Raw genomic sequence first — 19,851 nt, 5'->3', positions numbered from 1 at the left:
ACCTTCACATTTTACAATATTTAGTTCAGCCCTTCACTCTAAGAAACAAAACAAAGCTAAAGCTACTCCTACACTGTTTTTCCTCCCTCCCACCCCCAACTGAAGGTTTTAACCATTGATTGTCCTGAAGTGGGCGTGTGTTCCTTTTCACGCCTGTTTTTATAAATGTAATACTTCTTTGTGTGATCATAACGATTCATAATGAGTTTGCTTTTATTCAAATAAAAGGTGCCACATTCTACACAGTCTTCCGTGACTTGCCTTTTTTCACTCAAAATTACGTTTGCTATTTACCCGAGATGGAGGTTGTTCAAGGTAACTCCTAACTCCTGCAGAGATCCCATTAAATGATTCCATACACCAACTTTCCCATTCCCCTATGCCGGTGACGTGCATCATTTGAGATTTTCTCTTATCACTAACTCTGCCCAAGTAATCATCCTTGAACATTTCTGCGCCTCTTTTCCGTACTTGTGAAAGCTTCCCTTGAGCATGTGCAGAGAAATGGAACTGGTGCATCCAAGAGTGGGTGCGTCTCCAACCCACCTCATTCTTGCCAAGTTGCTCTCCATCTGAGCAGGTCTACGTGCTCCATTCCCCACACCCTTGCTGGCACCTAGTGTTGTGAGATTTTTTTTAAAAATTATTGCCAACACAAGGGGTATAAAACCACTTTACATTGCTTCAATTTGCACTGTTACTAGGGGGGGTTGAGCATCTTTTCATGTGTGTTTATGAACTCCTTTGGGATGGTTCACCTTCGACTTGCCTCTTGGCTTCCTGTCTTTCTCCTGGGTTGTCTGCTTCTTGGCCGTATCTGTATCTTCTGTATCTGAAGTTTTGGTGTTATATTCTGGACATTAGTTGCTTCTACATTACCAATATCTATCTTCTCCTTGTCTTTGATTAGCCTTTTCATCATGTTTCAGAGACGGGAATGCCAGCCAATAGGACTTGAAGACAGGCAGCTGAATGTACTTACGTTGTACTTTTGTAAAATTGGCATTTGAAGGTTACATGCCTTGGTCTTTTGCAGATGGGATCCAGCAGAAATCGGGAGGACCGCCCTGGGATCTGGCCATACTCTCTACTATGGACCCAGCTCTGGGGCTGCGGAGAGCCCACCTCCAGGCCTCTGAGAGCCCAGCCACGCAGACTTCTGCCTAGCATGAAGTCTTAGTCTTTGACATGTTTCTGGAAGGCTCAGTGGCATCCAATGGCCTCCTAGTGCCAAGGTGACTGGCCCAGCTGCACCCATTATGGCTCAGTGCCCTAATACCTCATCCGGTGGCAAGTAGCAGTGCCCCGAGGAGAGCTCTGCTCCTTTTGTCTTCCACTCAATTCCAAACGGAATCTCAAGGAGCCTACACTTCCATACACTCCCACTTGAATCACCTGCTGACAATTCAATCCCTTCGAGGCGGAGCAGGGGGGATCAGAGCACCTACGGTTTGTATGCCTCCAGTCTTGTCATTTCTGTTGCGATCTTCATGAGAACATGACACAAGAGGCATTACTCCCCCTTCCCTTTTTACTAATAAAGGAAACAGCATTCGGAAAGGTTATGAAACCTGCTCAAGGTCACTCTACTCATAAGGAATTCAGTGCTAGGTGTTACAGACACTAAAACCCACCTTCTTCACATTTTACCACACTGCCCAGTGGGGATGAAGCAAGAGGAAAGGTTCCAGAGTATCAAGGAGGAAAGAAGCAACAAGTGATAAGAAGTTTGGGAAAAATGACTGAGTCACCTTACAGTTTTTGAGCCCCAGAGAAAAGAATGCTGCCAACAGGCCAATGCAGGAAGTAAGAAAGTGGCTCTCACAGGGCTGCTCAGAGCAACAGGGAGGAGGAGGAGGAGCAGCCTATAGATGGGGTTTTATTTTTCCAAGCACTTCCTTACACACACACACACACACACACACACACACACACACAAACAAACAAATGTGTTCTGGCAAGGATGCTGTCCTTCTAGCCTTCTCTGTTCCCTCTCTCCTCTCCTTCCTTTTTAATCTTTAGGGCCTAGTATTGTTTTGCGCATAGTAGGCTCTCGGAAAAAGTTGCTAAGCTAAAATTTTACATTAAGAGCTGGAATGGTGTCCCAGATCACTTCTAGTGTCCACTCTGGTTCTTTTTGGCGACATGGTGCCCTGCTGTCATTAGGACATGTTCACACACCTGGGAGCTGTTAACCACACTACTTTGGGCCTGCAGAAGTGAAATGGGGGCCCCTCACCCCTTGCTCTGGAGTCCCACACTAACACGGTGCTCCCTGAGCTAGGCGCCCAGTGAGCTGAACCACAGTTGGGTAGTCACGAATTCGGGACCTGGGAGGTATCTTCCCCGTGTTACCAGAGGTGCCACTGTTAATTCCTGCATCTAGCGCACAGGCCAGGGTAACACAGCTAACAGGAGGGCTTAAGCAGAGCAAGGGCTCCAAAAGGAAGAGAACTCTGGGGGTGGAATAAGGGAGAGGCTCGAAAAACTGTTTAGAAAAGCAAGACAAGGGATGCCTGGGTGGCTCAGCGGTTGAACATCTGCCTTTAGCTCAGGGTGTGATCCCGGGGTACAGGATCGAGTCCCACATCGGGCTACCCGCAGGGAGCCTACTTCTCCCTCTGCCTATGTCTCTGCCTCTCTCTCTGTGTCTCTCATGAACAAATAAATGAAATCTTAAAAAAAAAGAAAAAAGGGGGGGAAGCAAGACAATAAAGCAAAAGCGAGGACTTGGTGTTCCACTATCCACTCCCATTCACCTTCCATATCCGGAAACCTCTAGAAGTTGGCCTGAGCAAATGAAAGAATGGGGTTCTTGACCTGACAGTAAGACTAGTATCTCTTAAGCTCTCTCTTTTGTTCCTGAGCATATTTGGTTGAGACACCAGGGGGCAGCAGCTTTTTCACCTCTCGGTGCCTTAGCTCTTATCTGTAAACCAGGCCATTCTTTTTTTTTTTTTTTTTTTTAATGTATGTAGTTCTTCATATGCATCTTATATGCACCTGTGGGTATACAGGAAAAGTACAGGATTTCCATTTATCAGAGAAGGAATAGCTCAAACAGGCCTGTGAACTTGTCCCCAGGATCGTGCCAGCCCCTGATCCTTTGCCACTACACAGCAATGAGCTAAAAATACCTACAGAATCTGTTCATGTTGGCTCTGTGCAAGCAATAGGCTCTTAGCTGAATGATTAACATCTATTTCCCTTTGACATACAGAATTTGGTCTGTAACACGTGACACATTTGGATGCTGAATCATCGCACTTCTGCACAGCAAATGTAAAACCCCTGGCTGAAAAAAAAAAAAAATTCAAGAAGAAAAAGGCAAGAGGCAACCTGCCCTTGAAGCAAGTGGAAGAAAAGGATGAAAAGAGCCTTGCAGATAAAATTTAAACAAGCAAAAGAAGGAGGAAGAGAAGCCCAGGTCATCATCCCAGAGCACAAGCTCTTGTGATCAAGGAGCAATCAAATAACATGCACTTGGGTACCCAGAAACTAACTCTGGGGTGACCAAGATGGAATCCCCTCCTGCCCAAGCTTTTGTAGGAATCAGATGGAAACTAAATGAAGGTGACTCACACCATTCCACCTATCTATCAACTGCAGAGAAGAGTGCAATGGATGGCAGGCTAGACTTGCTTAGATTGTCTTATCAAATACTTTTCTGGGTCTGGCTGTGAACCCAACCAACGCTCACGGTGAGGATGCATGTCCTTGTATTGCACAAAGGACCTTCTCCTACATTTCCTGCTCCACAGAACAAAGCCACCATCCACCCACTAGGTCACCCAACCAGGAGCCTGGAGTCGTGTTCTCCCTGACTCCCACATCCCACCAGCCATAAAGTCCCATTGAGTAAAAAGACCTCGTAAATGTCTCTTGAATCCTCCATATCCCTCCTGCCACTTCCCTGGGTCGAGGCCCCCACATTGATCACCAGGACGACTTGCTGCAGTACCTTCTAACTAAGCTCTCAGCCTCCAGGATTTCTCTACCACCACACAGCAGGACTAAAATGAAAAGCTGACCATGTCAACAAGCAGATGAAAATGCTTCAGTGCCTTACCAAAGAGTAGGAACACCTTCATGCCTCACTCCTGCGGGTCCCCACCACTCTGTAGGCCGAGGCAGCAGGACACTGCGGTGCAGACCCCCTAACGATCTCTGCTCTTTGATCAAGAACACTCCTGCCTCATCTTTCAAGACTCATCCTGAGTAGCACTTCCTGCAAGAAGTCCTCCAAGTCCTCCAAGTCCTTTCCATCCCAACCCCAGGTAGTTTAGATGACCCTCCTTGGTGCTTGTCAAATATTCTGTGCATGTCTCCATGAGAAAACACTTCACACTGTTTTAGAACTATCCATTTAACTGTTGCCTCCACTTGGACTGGGGGCCCTGGCACTTGGCATATTTTCTGGCACATCACAGATCTTCAGGGACACTACAGGTTGAATCAAACGTGAGACCAGAGTAAGGAAACAGAACACGGTCCTCCTGAGTAAGGGACAGGTGTGGGTAGGGTAGGGGGCTACAGGGTCAGGCTCACAGGAATCCCCAAAATGCTGACATGTGAGGAAACCAGAGATAAGGGAACAAACCAGGCCACGCTGTCCTAGGTGTGGGTGGGGAAGGGGACTTTTTTACGACAGTTATCTGTGACCAACAAAGAATAACCAGGCCCCCCCAAAGAAGTAAGCTGTTATGGATGTTATCACCGGTCCTTACTCAAACCAAGACATCACAAGAATCATAAGGCCACAAGCTGGTCAGTTCTACATAAAAGACTGTCAGCGGGGGCCCACGGTGGCGACCCTGTCGGGACCCCTCTCACTCCTGACAGCTTTTTTCTGTATCCTTGCTTAATAAACTTCTGTCTCTTTACTCACTCTCCTTTGTCCTCAAGATTCATTCTTGGACTCCGTGAGACAAGAACCTAACTCTCCTGCTTCACTCCAGGGCCCCTTTCGGTGGAGGGTAGGGCTCTTCTCTCAGCCCTTTGCACTATAGAAAAACCACTTCTAAGCATCTTTTTCTGCCAAAATCCAGACAAAGAAGCCAAGCCTGCAGCTACTTACTTGACAGTGCCAGGCCCACTCTTCTGGAAGAACCCGCATTCTAATGTTAAGAACTCTGTCAACAATGCTGAAGATATAATTACCTTTTTGGTGAGCAAGTGAGGCAATTCCTCTTCAGTAACACACTCCTCTGGAATCTTTAGCATGACCAAGAAGGTTTTATTTGATGATAATTCAAGTATTTCGTTTGCATCTTCATCGATGTAAGTTACTAAAAGGAGGGGATTAAAAGGAAAGGAAACACATGCTTACACACATCGGCCAATGAGCACTGATCAAGGAGAAAGCCTGACAGAGTCAGCAAGTACAAGCAGAAACGCTTTGTCTCCTCGGTGACCCCAAATAAAGACAGGGGCTTGCCTCCGTTGTGATAAAAATTTTGTTTGTTTTAACGCATAAGAGGTCCCAGATTCCAGTGAATACAAACTGGGGGCAAAGCCAGTGGGAGGATGTGGGAAGAACATGAATTTCTTGGCTAAATTGAACCTGTCGCTTTAGTTCTGTACACGGGTGTCAAGGCAGGTGCTTGGAGAGGGTCTATACGGGCTGAACGATGGGGGAGGCAGGAGGGGACAGGGATTGGGAGCAAGGAACATCAGTGAATCACCTTAGTACTGGGCCGTTAGAGACCAGGATGAGGAGGGGACGATGTCATGGACCGGAACAGAGCGGGAACTAGACGTGAGCACGTGAACCATGTCTTGGAATCTCCCAGCAGACAAGGGATGGGGATGAAGCCACCCCTCTGTAGTCTGTCCCATGGGAGAGAAATGTTGACCCCCCCCCCTCTTCTGACACACTCTGTTTGTAGAAGGGAAACCAAAGTGCACTCAGAGCCCCAGGGCCCGAAAGCCTGGCATTCCTGGCACAGTGAGTTCTGTGCAGCTGCTGGGGCTCTAATCGTGGTGAGCTAATGGACTGTTAAGCAGTTAAAGCCAAAGGAAAAACACAGCAGGTCAGGAGCCAGGAGCTGGAGGCTGGCACTCGAGGTGCTCACTCTGCTCCCGGGCTCCCCAACCGCTGGCTGGGCTGCAGGATCCCAGCCTCTGGGGCCCTGAGAAAGGCGTGGGTGGCGCAACCAGAGCTCACGCTGCCTTAGACCTGACTCGCAGACCTCATGCTTCAGACATAACCTAAGCAGCCACTTTTGCTGGACTTTGAAAAAGCGGTGGGAAGGCAGGTGAAAAGAAGTAAGAATCCGGATTCTTATTCCCTGAGAAAGTTCAGGAAATGTGAGGCCCAAGGAGCAAGGGAATGTGCAGGCAAGAGTTCACAGGGCCTGAGTGACCAGTGCAGAGAGGCCTGCACAAGGCGGGGCCCTGGCTGGCCTCTGGGACCCTGGGTCTGGGGAGGGTTCCCTCCTTCCCCTCCCAGGAGGGCCTCACTGCACCTCAGAACGCTGGTACGAACAACCCGGCTTACGCTCAACACCCTTCCCTCAGGGCAGCTGGAATTTTAGTATGTTCCAGGCAGAGGCCACCTGCTGGATCCAACCCCAGCAAAACCCTCGCACGGAGCCCCAGACGGGCGCCCCGGTGGACAGCACTTCTCTTGTGTTGTTGCGTGTCCTCGCCTTCGTGCCTGGTTTCCTCTCCATTCTGCTACGATGAGTCTCGACTGATGTGATTTGACATGGGGTCTGGGAGCGAATGGCCAAGAAAGAATTCGTGATATGTTTTGGGGGCCAAAAAGGTGGTTTTATTAAAGCAGGGGGACGGGACCCACAGGCAGAAAGAGCTGCACTCAGGTCTTGAGGAGCCATTGATTATTACCTTTAAGTTGGGAGGGGTGGAGAAAAAGGAAGTTTCCAGAAGGATTTTCATTTGTTAAAGAAGACTTATGGAATCCTGGAGGCCTAGCTATTGTCAAGCTGGGTGGTTTGTTTTTCCCCTCCAGCAAGGCGTTAACCTGAAGACAGTTGGGAGTTCCCAGAGGAATGTCCCAGTCCCCACTCAAGTATTTGTCAATGGGCTTCAGGTTATGAAGAATTTCTTTATCTACATTTCCTTTTTTGCCTTTGCTCTCGTCTATAATCATCTCTATGACTATATGCTGAGCCTCATGAATTCTCTCAGCAAATCACTGGATCTAGGAGTGATTTTGAGGACCCCAAACATAAGGAATTATTCCCACACCCTTATTTGTTGCAAGTCATTACATTATTTGGTCTGACAATAAAGTTATGTCCTCATAGCTGAAAACTTGCCAAGTACAGGAAATTGCAGCAAAAAGAAAAAAATACTGAGAACCCTTGAATCAATGAGTTTCCCCCACATTTTATATTATATATATTAAGTGTTGGGGCACCTGGGTGGCTCAGATGGTTAAGCACCTGCCTTGGGCTCAGGTCATGATCTCAGGGCCCTGGGATCAAGCCCTGAGTCAGGCTCCCTGCTCAATGGAGCATCTGCTTCTCCCTCTGGCTCTGCCCCTCCCCCTGCACATGCTCTCTCACTCATTCTCTCACTCTCTCTCTCTCTCTCTGTCAAATAAATAATTTTTTAAAAGTCTTTTAAGTCTTAATGAAAAGGTAATTTGTATCCTACTTTTTGTTGTTGTTACTGTCATTGCTTTATTTGCCTTGATCCTCCTATTGTTGTTAACATAACAAAAGCCATCCCCCTCCCCCGCCGTGTTTGGAATTCCTTGCAAAGAGTACCCTGAAATGCCAGATGTGTTCAGGAGATGATGGAGGTTGTCAACCGTCTCCCAGGAAAGAAGTGGAGGAAAATCTGGTGATGGGTGGGAAGAAAGGGAACTAACTGGGAGAGATGAGGCAGAGAGGCCACTAGACATAGGATTGGGAGAGACTGATTTTGACCGAAGGGCAGTGGCACCCAGAAGGAAGGAGGAGGGAAGGGGAAAGCCTGCGATGGCAGAAACAGCTGGCTTTCCCCGGTAGCCAGACTTCGTTTGAACCTCAGTGTTGGCTAATAGTTCTTAGCCATGGAATCTGAGCCAGTCACTTAAGTCTCTGAGGCTGTTTTCTCAGCACAAATATCAACATGTCCATGGAGATGGGAAAGGTGGAGACCAACACATAAAAGTATCCGGCAGGATGCCCTGCAGGAAGTAGGCAGGTACTGATGAAAGTTGCTATCAAGACACTACCAAGGAATGATTGGATAAGACTGGGTGAGGTTTGGCCACTACCTAGATATAGGAGACAAGAAGGGATCAGAAACAGTTCAAGATATCAGGCCCAGACAACAAGAAAAATAGCTGCTGTACCAAGCCTTACGTACACTCAGCTATGCACTTGAGAATTGCTCAAATCAACCCCATCAGGTGCCTGGGTGGCTCAGTCAGTTAAGCATCTGCCTTTGGCTCAGGTCATGATCTCAGTGTCCTGGGAACGAGCCCTACATGGCTCTGCTTCTCCCTCTCCACCTGCCCCCCACCCAACACACACACACACTCTTTTAAATAAATTTTAAAAATCAACCCTCTGAGATACATTTTGATGTTTTCATTTTTAAATGAAGATGCTGAAGCTTCGAGAAAATGTATAATTTGTTCAGGTCAATTGAGCTAGTAAGCAGGAGAGTCAAGGTCCACTTACAGACTCAGATTCAGCGATTTTTTATATTTTACAAATGTGGAACCTGAGGCCAAGGTGGGTGGGGGGGGAAGGGTGTCTGAAAGAATTTGCCCAAAGTTGCACAAATGGAAGGGTGCCAGAGCTAGAGCTTGACTATGAAACTATAAAGAGTGAGCTAACTGGGGAAGAAGGGGATACAAACAAATAGTTTCATGCAATGACTGAGGTGGTTATTGCCAGGTAGAGATTTTCAACAAAGAGTATGACTAAATCTCAAGAAAAGTGTGTGGATGCAGCTCTACGAGTCACATGCAAGGGGGGGGGGGGGGGGGCTGCTGCTTGGCAGTAAATGAGATCCTTAAGGCAAAGGATGCAGCGTGTGAAGACAAGCCTCATGCACCACATGTGGACGCCAAGGGCAGAAACAGCAGGAGACGTAAGGTCCAGAAGTTCTCTAGACCCACAAGAGTACAACACACTCAACAGAGCTGAAGGCTGCAAGTAGGGCAGGGATGCGGGAAAGGCCACTGGGCTTCACGCTCAAGCGATTACTGCTAACCTCGGGAAATACAACTTGGAACCAATGGGTTAGGAGTGAGCAGGAGGCAAGATCCAAATGCAGACCTCTGTTTCTAGAAGTTTGCCAGTGAAAAAAGTGCAAGAGAAAAAAATTCCTCAAAAGAAGGAGCAGGATTCCGACGGAAGAAAGTTTTGAAGGACAGACCATGCTAACCAACACATTGGAAGAGGCCCAAGTTGAGGAGAGCCTGAAGATGCTTAGTGAGACATGGAGATACCATATGAGGTTGGAGACAACAGGTGAAAACACAAGGAAACTTCAAGGAACAGGGCCTAGAGTTCTGCCAAGTTCCTACCCCAAGGACCTGGCTTGTTTGCTAATGCTGTCTACCAGGGGTTTTCCCATGAGTCACCCTACACCAGGGAGCACTGCCCTGTGCAACCTGTCTGCCTGCCAACACACTGTGACAGCATAAACCGTGGCTCTTACACCCAGCTCAAAGGCAAAACAATCCAACCCATGGCCCTTGTGAAGTCCCTGGCTCTATCTCAGTACCGTAGCGTTCCCACTCTAGGAAAAACCTGTATGGGAAGAGAGTTCAGAAGTCAGACAGAAAGCCATAATGCTGGGGAATATCACATAAGGGTCCTTGGAGTGTTAACTCTGATCACCTTTAAATTATATCTCCAAGTATCCACCTACCTGTCACAGTTTGGCTTTTATAATATTTAAAATACTTTGTCCACTCCAGTAGGGGTTTCATTACTAGGGGTGCTCCTCTCCCCTCCCTGGCTGGGGCAAATCGGTGAAAAAGGCAGAAGAACCCCAGAGGATGCTTAATTAACTGATCCTCCAAATTACCCAGAAAGATGACTTTGAGAGAGAGGCGAAGGCTTTTTTTTTTTTTTTTTTCTCCTTTCCATTTACATCAGGGAATTTATACTTCTTTAGGGAGACAAGGAGAAGCCATCATTATCTTTTCCCTCATGAACTGAAGACAAAACCAAGCCTCCAGACTCAACAGGATTCCCTGGGCTTTGCTCCCCAAATTGGACGCTTTAAAAAGATTTCACTGTCTACCATAAGCCTCTCCTGCACAGTGTGGGTGCAGCCCCAGCTCAGTGCCTTGAGCTGAGCCATGGTCCTGAATTTGCCATCACTTCAATGGCACGTCAAGGGCAGAGCGGTGGGACACCCACCCCAGATGCAGGCAATTAACGGTGTACGGCTTGTAGAAACTTAGCAATAATAAAACAGACCAGGGTTGACGGTGGTCCTCAGCAGTGTCAGCGACAAGATATACCTCTGCACCGAACACTTCACCCCGGGCACCCCACTGTCCCCTCCTCAACTCGTTCCCCCTTCTAACTGGGACCTGTTCATGGTCCACTTCTGTGTCCACTCCAGCTCCACGGTTATTAACACCTCAGCCTCTGAGCCGCAGCTACTACAGAGCCCTGTGACGGGAGAGTGAGGAGCTGGGGGAGAGGAAGGAGGAGGCAAAAGGGCAAAAGGGCAAGAGCTCCTGAGGAACCTCACTTCCTTTTTTTGTTAGGATTTTATTTATTGTGATGAGGTAACTGGGTGATGGGCACTGAGGAGGGCACTTGATGGGATGAGCACTGCGTGTTATACTACATGCTGGCAAATTTAATTTAAATTTTAAAAATGTAAAAAAAAGATTTTATTTATTTATTCATGAGATACACAGAGAGAGAGGCAGAGACACAGGCAGAGGGAGAAGCAGGCTCCAGGCAGGGAGCCCAGTGTGGGACTCGATCCCAGGACTCCAGGGTCATGCTCTGGGCTGAAGGTAGATGCTCAACCGCTGAGCCACCCGGGTGTCCCGAAACCTCACTTCTCAATGAAGCCAGCCATATGTGCAGTCCTTAACTCTCCCAACACTGAGCTTTTCCAGCCAGCAGTGTTTTCCACACAGAGCTCAGAAGCTCTATAAATTTGATTCCTATCACTGAGGCTTGCCAAATAGGCAATGGCCAATCATTGCTTTTTTTTTTTAAGATTTTTTTAATTTTTATTTATTTATTCATGAGAGAGAGAGAGAGAGAGAGAGGCAGAGGGAGAAGCAGGCTCCGTGCCAGGAGCCTGACCCGGGACTCAATCCCAGGACTCCAGGATCACGCCCTGGGCTAAAGGCGAGGCGCCAAACCGCTGAGCCACCCAGGGATCCCCAATCATTGCTTACTGTCACCCCAGAAGAACCTACGGAGCCACTCTGGGTGAGGCTGGGACTGTCAAGGAGGGGAGCCCTGTCCCCACCCCTTTTACCTATTGCATCCCCCCAACCCCACTCCTATACCACCTACCATGACTCCCCCCAAAGGCACAAACCCCCTGAGGGCTGAGGTGCCGCTTAAAGTAAAAGTATTTCTCCAATTTAAAAAATGTGCAAGTCTGCAAACCTCTTTACGGCATTAGCATTTGCAAATACAATCTTATAACCAAATGGAAAATGAAGTTTGCTACCACAAGTGTTACAGAGTTCTTCCCTGAATATTGTCCTATGAACTCTCACATCCCTTGAGAAACTATGGAAGGAAATGGACTCCCTTCCTCTGCAGATTGCTGTGGTGCGGTGAAGAGGTCCGATGATTTCTGAGAATGGAGGACAGCTCTTGGGTCTTGTGCTCTAGAATCCTGAATATTAAACCGGATATTAATAGAATATTAATCCTGGACCGGGATGCCTGGATGGCTCAGCAGTTAAGTATCTGCCTTCGGACCAGGGCGTGATCCTGGGGACCCTGGATCGAGTCCCACGTCGGGCTCCCTGCATGGAGCCTGCTTCTCCCTCTGCCTGTGTCTCTGCCTCTCTCTCTGTGTATCTCTCGTGAATAAATAAATAAAATCTTTAAAAAAATAAAATAAAAAAATAAACCAGCTGGATCTGTTGCATCGTCCTTGGTTATAGGCCCCAGATGCCAACAGACAAATTAGCCAATGTTCAGGATAGCACCACCTAATTGCGATGGGAAAAGGTTGCATGGCTCAACTTCAGTTTCAACACCCAGGAGTGGGAGTTGATGGGAAGAGGGAGTATGAAGGGTCACATCAAAACTCTTATCCTCAGCATTTCGGAGGAGGTGTAGCACCCCTTATCAACTTCTGCCTACCTCGAAACCAGCCTGTGGCCTCAAAGGATCACCATCATGTCACCTCAACTCTGCCCTAAGTAACTAAGCAAACACGGCACCTTCCTGAGAAACTCACACGCTGGAGGTTGGCATATGTCATCAGATTTTCCTATTTCTGGGCAGCCCAGGTGGCTCAGCGGTTTAGTGGCACCTTCAGCCCAGGGCGTGATCCTGGAGACCCGGGACGAGTCCCACGTCAGGGTCCCTGCGTGGAGCCTGCTTCTCCCTCTGCCTGTGTCTCTGCCTCTCTCTCTCCCTCTCTTTTTCTGTGTCTCTATGAATAAATAAATAAAATCTTAAAAAAAAAAAAAAGATTTTCCTATTTCTTCATGGACTTTAATACCTTGAGAGGAGAGGAAGAGACTAAGAGAAGGGACAGGAGGTGAAGGGCAACTGTAGTTCCTGAAGAAATTTCCCAGAACCTCTTCTGGAGAGACTCAGGGGTTTATCATCCAATATTGGGTTTATTAAAAAGAATCTGATTCAAGTTTGCTTTGTAAACACATACAACACAAATATAATGAAGGTATTTCCAAAATAAGTTAAAGTAATGACGTCACATAGATACATGGTTCCATAAAGTTTTTAAGATGCTTTCGAATGGGCTATTCATTATTTACCATTATAATAATGGACTAGGTATATCAGACGAAGTACAATGATTATTTTGTGAAACAACTGAGAAGAAGGAACTTTCAAATAAGCAGGTGTAGAGACACAATAAAATACAAATTAGTGTTTAAGCTAAAGCTTAAGTAATCTTCAAGATCCGGTGAGCAGATTATTTAAAGTAAAACACTGGTCTCCAGACTTCTTTCAGAGCTTATTAAACAAACAAAAAAATGAAATAAAACAAAGGACCATGGATAGCTACCACCCATACAACAATCCCAAATTCCCAAATTTTTCATATGAATTAAAACCAGTTTTAAATTCATATTATAAATCATGAAATAGCAATGAGCACATCTTCCATATGGATGTAAGTCATAAACAAACATTAAAGAAGTTCTTGAAATGCATCACCTCAGTCCTGTTTCAATCCTCTTACCTCCACTAAGACACAAGCTTACGATGATCACTACAATGAGACCTACGAAAACAGAGGCGATGACCATCCACAGTTTGCACTTCCCAATCAGTTTCTTATTACAGGAGCTCCAAGGGTTCTCCTTGTTGGCCTGGAAAGCAGAGGGACACTGTGAGGCGGTGACTGGTTTCCGGAAGCACTTCTGAAGGTTTGCAAAGCGCCAGTGATACCGAAATGAAGGCAGCAGGATCTTGCCATCCAGGGCCCACACTCCACAGTGAGGTTTACAAAGAAGCAGAACGGAACCTCACACAAGAGTGAGGGAGGGGCGCTGGGTGGCTCAGTCGGTGGCTCAGGTCATGACCCCAGGATCCTGGATGGAGCCCAGAGTCTGGCTCCCTGCTTAGCCTCCCTGCTTAGAAGAGTCTGCTTCTCCCTCTCCCTCCCCCCTCCCCTCTCTACCCCCACTGCTTGCATGCACATGTGCCCTCCCTCTCTCTCAAATAAATAAATACGTATTTTTTTTTAAATATGAGGTAGAAAATACCCTGGGAGCTCTGAGGTGGGAGGGAAAGGCAGGATTTTGAAGGATGGATGGAGAAAGGCATTCCAAAGCCAGGAGGGAGCATCCTCAATGCTGATTTAAAACGGAGTTGGCCAAGAGGCCCCTCTGATGGGACTGTGGGCTCCAGAGGTGAGTAATGATTGTTAAGATTAGGGACTGTGAAAGGCTGGAGGATACTCAAGAGGGTTTTCGATGCTGCCAGAGCCGTCTGGACCCACCCCGGTGTGTGCTGGGGACCTGTGGAAGGTTTTGGAGCACAAGAGCTGAGCTGAAGACTGAAGAGCAAAAGCATGTATGGTTTAGAGTGGGCGCACCAAGAAAAGGCGAAGGGGCTACCGCTGTGCCCCACACCACGTAATTAGGGCGTGGGATGGGAAACCAAAGGAAAGAAGGATGGGAGCTGCAGTGGGTGGAGTAAGGCCACGACTGCCATGGTCAACTGATCGCCAACACCATCTCGTTTTGGTCTAACAGGCCTGCAAGGGACCCATTAGCTCGGCTCCAAGGTGCAGTGAGAGAGTGGCCAGGGCGGATCCCGCTGCGGGTCACTACAAAGCTGGCACCTTTTGTCCACCGCCCCCTGTGTCACCGTGCAGAGCTCCGGGTTATGAGCGTGCCTGGCTGCCACAGGGGTGCCACCACTCGGGGCCACCTCGTGCCCCTGCTTCCCCCTGAGCCAATAAGGAATTCCCACACAGACACCTTGGGCCACGATAAAATAAGAAAGCTAGCTCACAGGGCTGTTGTACAAACTAGATCCCGTACGTGAGGCACCTGCTAAACAAAGATTAGGAACCCAACACGTGGGAGGCATCATTACTCAGTGTTCTCCAGGCCCACAGAGCAGCACTTCTGCGGCCTTGCCCCGAACTGGCACCTGGTTCACTTTCTCTCCCATCCTGATTGCGGCGTGATGGCCACGAGGAAAGGAAATCGTTCACTTTAGGACTACAGTTCAACCTTGCTCAGAGAGAGGTTCCCAACCTGGCTGCACATCAGACTCCAGCGGAGGAGGAACTTAAATGCACACAGCTAGGCCCTACCTGGACACAGGGGACCAGATTGTAGAGGAGGTGGGGGTAAGCCCCAGTCTTTAATGTTTTTTTTTTTTTCTTTATTCATTTGAGGGAGGGAGAGAGGCAGGGGCAGGGGGAGAGGGAGAAGCAGACTTGATGCAGGACTCGATCCCAGGACCCTGAGATCATGACCTGGACGGAAGGCAGATACCTAACCGACCGAGCCGCCCAAGTGCACACCACCCCCCTGTCCAGTCTGTATTTTGAGCCTCCCAGAGTGAATCAGGTGCTTTATCAGGGTTGAGACTTCCGTTCTGAAGCCCCATCACTCTCCAGGAGCCAGGTCAGACCTCTCCATTTGCGGAGGCCTCCCTGCCACGTCACCCATGGAGAGATCCCCCGGGACGTGAGCTGTCCACACTGCTCATTTGTCCCTGCTTTGTCTGGTTTCATGTTCAAATATAAACAGATACCAGCCTATCTTCCAAGGTAAACTGAAACCAGATAGAAGGAGGGTGGTTCTTAAACTTCCTCGTTCTTATAAACCCACATCTGTGGCTCATTCAGGTATTGAGCACTGAATTCGTGTGTGTTGCTGAGTCATAGAGGGTTCTAGAATTTTTAAGAAGGCACTTTGAGGAATTGCAGAGTAGAGGTCACACTTCGGAGCCTCTTCGGTTCCGGTGTGACGGGAGTAATAAAGGGAACACGTGGACAGAAGAGACTGCTCTTGAGGTAAGTGTGTTTCTGGAGTCCAAGGACAGGGCCACCTCTCACCCCCGCCCCCAGGCTGAAAACTGCACCAGAGCCACCAGAGCCAAGGGCTCAATAAGGCACATGGGGGAAAACGTCCCAGTACAAGGAATCTTCTACTTCCCAGGGAACAGAAACGTATCTTCCTACTTACAGAGCTCGTGAGAACAAAATGACCTGCTGCCCTACTCAGTCCTTCTACAAGGGGCAGCCAGGACACTAAGATTAGTGCAAAACGAAAGGGGCTGGAGTCTCAGATGAGCCGCAAAATGAGAGTCAGTGAACCTCTTTGGCCTCTTGTGCCTTCAAGTATGTTTCCCCTTAGAAATAATAAGCTAGGACCCTGGTGGTCTGAGGGGACCATTACTGTGACTCCCTAGGGATGGTCACCTGCCAGGGACACAGCCCTCGCCTGTAGGAAATGCCTCTTCCCATCTGACAGCTTCACCATCTGCCATCAGCCCTAGGGGCGAGCCACTGTCCTTTGCAAAATTAATCTTCACAGACTTTAAGTCATGGGGAAGGATCCTACCAGCTTACTCTCACCCTAGGAATAAATTACTTTCAACTCTGCACATGAGTGTCGACCAAGAAATTTGTACTTTTAAGAAGTTCCCCCAGGAACTGTGTCCTGGGAGCGAAGAGCCCCTGATACACTAGGTGTGTGGCACCTGTGCTGAGACTCCCCTAAAAACCAGATCACAACGACACAACACTGCCTCCTTCATTAGCATCTTCTTTCTCTCATGCCCAAGTTCTAGGTCACGAGGAGACGCCACGGGCAGGTTTTTCTGCAGGGTACTTTCCAGAGATTTTTGCGAACTACATCTTATATTCTAGGATTGCATTATATGGCTGGAGAATTTTTGTGGCTTTCCTCCAAACAGTCCCCCAAACAGTCACATTCCTCTTCAGATAAGGATCCAAATACATGACATAGGGCCCTGCGACAATGGCAGGGTTACTTCTCTCTTGGATACAAAGGCTTTTCTTCTTTTTTGTCTCTATTAGGAGATGTTATATACATCCAGAAAAATTTTCTTAGCATGTAAGAAAAGCTCTACTTTATAATCTCATTGTGGGATTTAATCCACTTGTCCACACACTGAAAATCCAGCTCATTCTTGTCCTAAATTCTAAACAATACCTAGCAATGGGGCTAATTTCCCCTCACGTTCCAAGCCCAGAATAAGCAAGGGAAAGAAATTCTTTCCACTGCCTTCGTAGACTCTCCCAGATAATCCCTTCCAACCAGGAAGTCACCCATGAGGTGGGATATCTTCTTCCCAAAGGTCCCAAGCTGGGCATGGAGCCTTCTTGAGATTCTCTTTCTCCCCCAGCCCGTCCCCCTGCTTGTGCATGTGCATGCTCTCTCTCCCATTCTCTCTCTCTCTCAATACACAGATAGATAAATAAATCTTAAAAAAAATACACTTCAATTTATTCTATGGAACCAAAGAGAACGATTAACACATGAAATGAGGATCCCCCCCCCCTTTGTAAATGTTTCCTGTTCAAATATTTGAATGCCCCCCAAGTGCTCATGCAACCCTTCACCTTCACGCCATTCTAGTTTTTCCTAATTGGTGACCTACAAAGCTAATTCACAAGGAAGTCTAGGCTCTCAGTGTACAGCTGGCTGATGAGGAAGTAATTAGAACATGAAAGAGCAATCTCTCCTGGGTAGGCACTAAACAATTATAAAATACTGATGCCCTACATACATGTGACATGTTCTCCTACTCAATCTGTTTCCAGCGAAGCATGCCCAGGCCTCCCAGGGAAGCCCGGCTACCCACTTTACCTTAACCATTTGACTGCGGGGAACATACAGACCTCGGCACCTTGCCACAGAGCAATTTCACCTTTTAGTGGTGAAATTGTCACCAAAACCCCTATCGCTGGATTCAGTCCCAGGAGTCGTTGGTGTGGCATGGATCTACCTTCCAGGAAGCAAGTGTTCCCAAATCCATTCCTGGACCCTGCCTTGGAGGACCAACACAGCCAGCCCACAGCTGTGGCCCCTGCACAGAGAACAGAGCATCTTCCTCAACCTTCATTCTTCATATATATATATATATGTTCAATTTGCCAACATATAGAATAACACCCAGTGCTCATCCCATCAAGTGCCCCCCTCAGTGCCCATCACCCAGTCACCCCCACCCCCCGCCCACCACCTTCATTCTTCCACGGTGTTCCTCTATCATTCAAACATAAAGTCCCAAGTCAGTCTCCAGGGCACCTACAGGTGCTTAGGAAAGCAGACGCTCCAGTCTTTCCAGGAATCAATGTGGAAGCAAAAGCAATGCTCTCCCTTTTTGATGTCCTTGCTTATCCCTGGAATCAACAGGATGATGAGTCAAAGGGGAAGGGGTGGAGAAGTGGGACCTAGGAAGATCAGCTTGGAGCCATCCATCTGGGGAGCTCGGAGCACCCCGAAAACCTCAAGCCAGCGGCAGGGATTCATCAGAAGGTAGAGGGCTATGAGTTCAAAGTCTCTGCTGTTTTTTTTAAATATATATTTATTTATTATTTATGATAGAGAGAGAGAGAGGCAGAGACACAGGCAGAGGGAGAAGCAGGCTCCATGCCAAGAGCCTGACTCGGGACTCAATCCCCAGCCTCCAGGATCGCGCCCCGGGCCAAAGGCAGGCGCTAAACCGCTGCGCCACCCGGGGATCCCCAAAGTCTCTGCTGTTTTATACGCATTTGCTGAGAACAACACTGTTCCCAAGAGAGCCCAGCCTGAACACCACCGGCTCCCCTGGAGACCCAGAGCCGGGAGAGCGACTGAGGCACAGTCTGGGGACAAACACCTGTGAACTCACTTCCCATCAGCTGAGCGGGGCAAGTTCACACTCGCCTCTTGCCTGAGTCTTGGGCAGAAGGGGGTGGGGGAGGCTGTGTGCGTCCAGGGGATGTGAGCCGCGGGGTGGGGCTGGGGCGGCGGGGAAGCCCAGGCCAGGGGAGGAAGACCCCGCCTGTCACTCCGGTTCCCCCCGCTGCAGCAAGAAAGGCGGGATCCCAGGTCCCAGAGCTCTGGAAACCGCCTCTGTCCCTGTTGGTTCCCTCTGAAGCCGGGAGAAGCGTCCGGGGCGCGCCCTTACCTGGGCCGGGCGGGGCTCCTCGCCCGAGAGAGGGACCCCCTGCACCGTGCCGTTGAGGGGCTTCTGCTCGTCCGCCGGCCCCCCGAGCGCCAGGAGCTCCAGGGCTTCCCCCGGCGACGGGGGTCTGGGCCCTTCCATGGACGGCGGAGGAGGCCGAGCAGCCCGCGGCAGCAGCGCGCACGCACGCAGGGGCAGAGTCCACACGGGCTCCCGCCGCCTCGCACCCCGCCCCCCTCCCTCCTCCCCTCCCCTCCCCTCCCCCCTCCCCCTGCAGCGGGCGCGGCGGGCCGACCTCGGGCGGCGGGCGGGGCGACCTCGGGCGGCGGGCGGGGCGGCGCGGCCTCGGGGGCGGGGAGAGCCGCCGCGCCCAGGAGGCGGTTTTTCTGGTTTGTCCGGGGCGCTGCCGCCCGGCCTCTCCCTGCCCGCGCCGATCCAGAGCCGGGGCTGAGCCGGGGCCCCGCTCGGTGGCGGCTGTGGCCCGGACCCACCCCGCGGCGCCGCGCCCCCGGCGACCCTCGGCCACGTCCCGAGCGGCCGCTGCCCCCCCCACCCCCCGCCGCCGGCCCGCTCTGCGGCCCCGAGCAACTACGTCGTTCGTTGCATCCACAGGTAACGACCAAGCACCCGCGTCGTGCGGGCCACCGTGCGAGGCGCTGAGCTGCTGGAGATGACGACCACACGGGACGCAGCACCCCCCCCAGGTCACCCCCGGGGAGCCGAGCATCGTGCAAGGTGCTGAGCCGCTGGAGATGAAGACCACGCAGGAGCACAGCACCCCCACCCCCCACCCCCAGGTCACCCCCTGCCATCGTGCGAAGCGCTGAGCCTCTGGAGATGAAGACCACACGGGACACAGCCCCCCCCCCCCCAGGTCACCCCCGAGGAGCCGAGCATCGTGCGACGCGCTGAGCCTCTGGAGATGAAGACCACATGGGACACAGCACGCCCCCCCAGGTCACCCCCGGCGTGCGGGCCATCGTGCAAGGTGCTGAGCTGCTGGAGATGAAGACCACATGGGACACAGCCCCGCCCCAGGTCACACACACACACACACACACACACCGCCATCGTGCTAGGCGCTGAG

General features: G+C 49.8%; 1 protein-coding gene and 1 long non-coding RNA gene across 2 annotated transcripts in view; one reads left to right on the top strand and one right to left on the bottom strand.

Annotated features, from left to right (window-relative positions):
* The window catches only part of C33H3orf52 (chromosome 33 C3orf52 homolog), a 29,544-nt gene extending 10,490 nt beyond the window's left edge, over positions 1-19,054 (bottom strand). Inside the window, exons 1-3 of the mRNA XM_025477840.3 lie at positions 18,768-19,054; positions 13,345-13,474; positions 5,161-5,288 (exon numbers count right to left, since the gene is read on the bottom strand). Of these exons, the coding sequence (XP_025333625.3) occupies positions 5,161-5,288; positions 13,345-13,474; positions 18,768-18,905 (396 nt within the window). The 5' untranslated portion in view covers positions 18,906-19,054. The remainder of the gene's footprint in view (positions 1-5,160; positions 5,289-13,344; positions 13,475-18,767) is intronic.
* On the top strand, positions 1,360-4,888 carry LOC112678531 (uncharacterized). Its single transcript, XR_003147649.3, has 2 exons — positions 1,360-1,449; positions 3,221-4,888. It is a non-coding gene; the product is annotated as an uncharacterized LOC112678531 (long non-coding RNA).
* Positions 19,055-19,851: the final 797 nt, after the last annotated feature.

The sequence above is a fragment of the Canis lupus genome, chromosome 33 (assembly GCF_003254725.2).
Source record: "Canis lupus dingo isolate Sandy chromosome 33, ASM325472v2, whole genome shotgun sequence".
In the NCBI taxonomy this organism is placed as follows: domain Eukaryota; kingdom Metazoa; phylum Chordata; class Mammalia; order Carnivora; family Canidae; genus Canis; species Canis lupus.
Note: the sequence above shows the minus strand (reverse complement) of the source record. Positions and strands in the feature narration are given on the sequence as shown.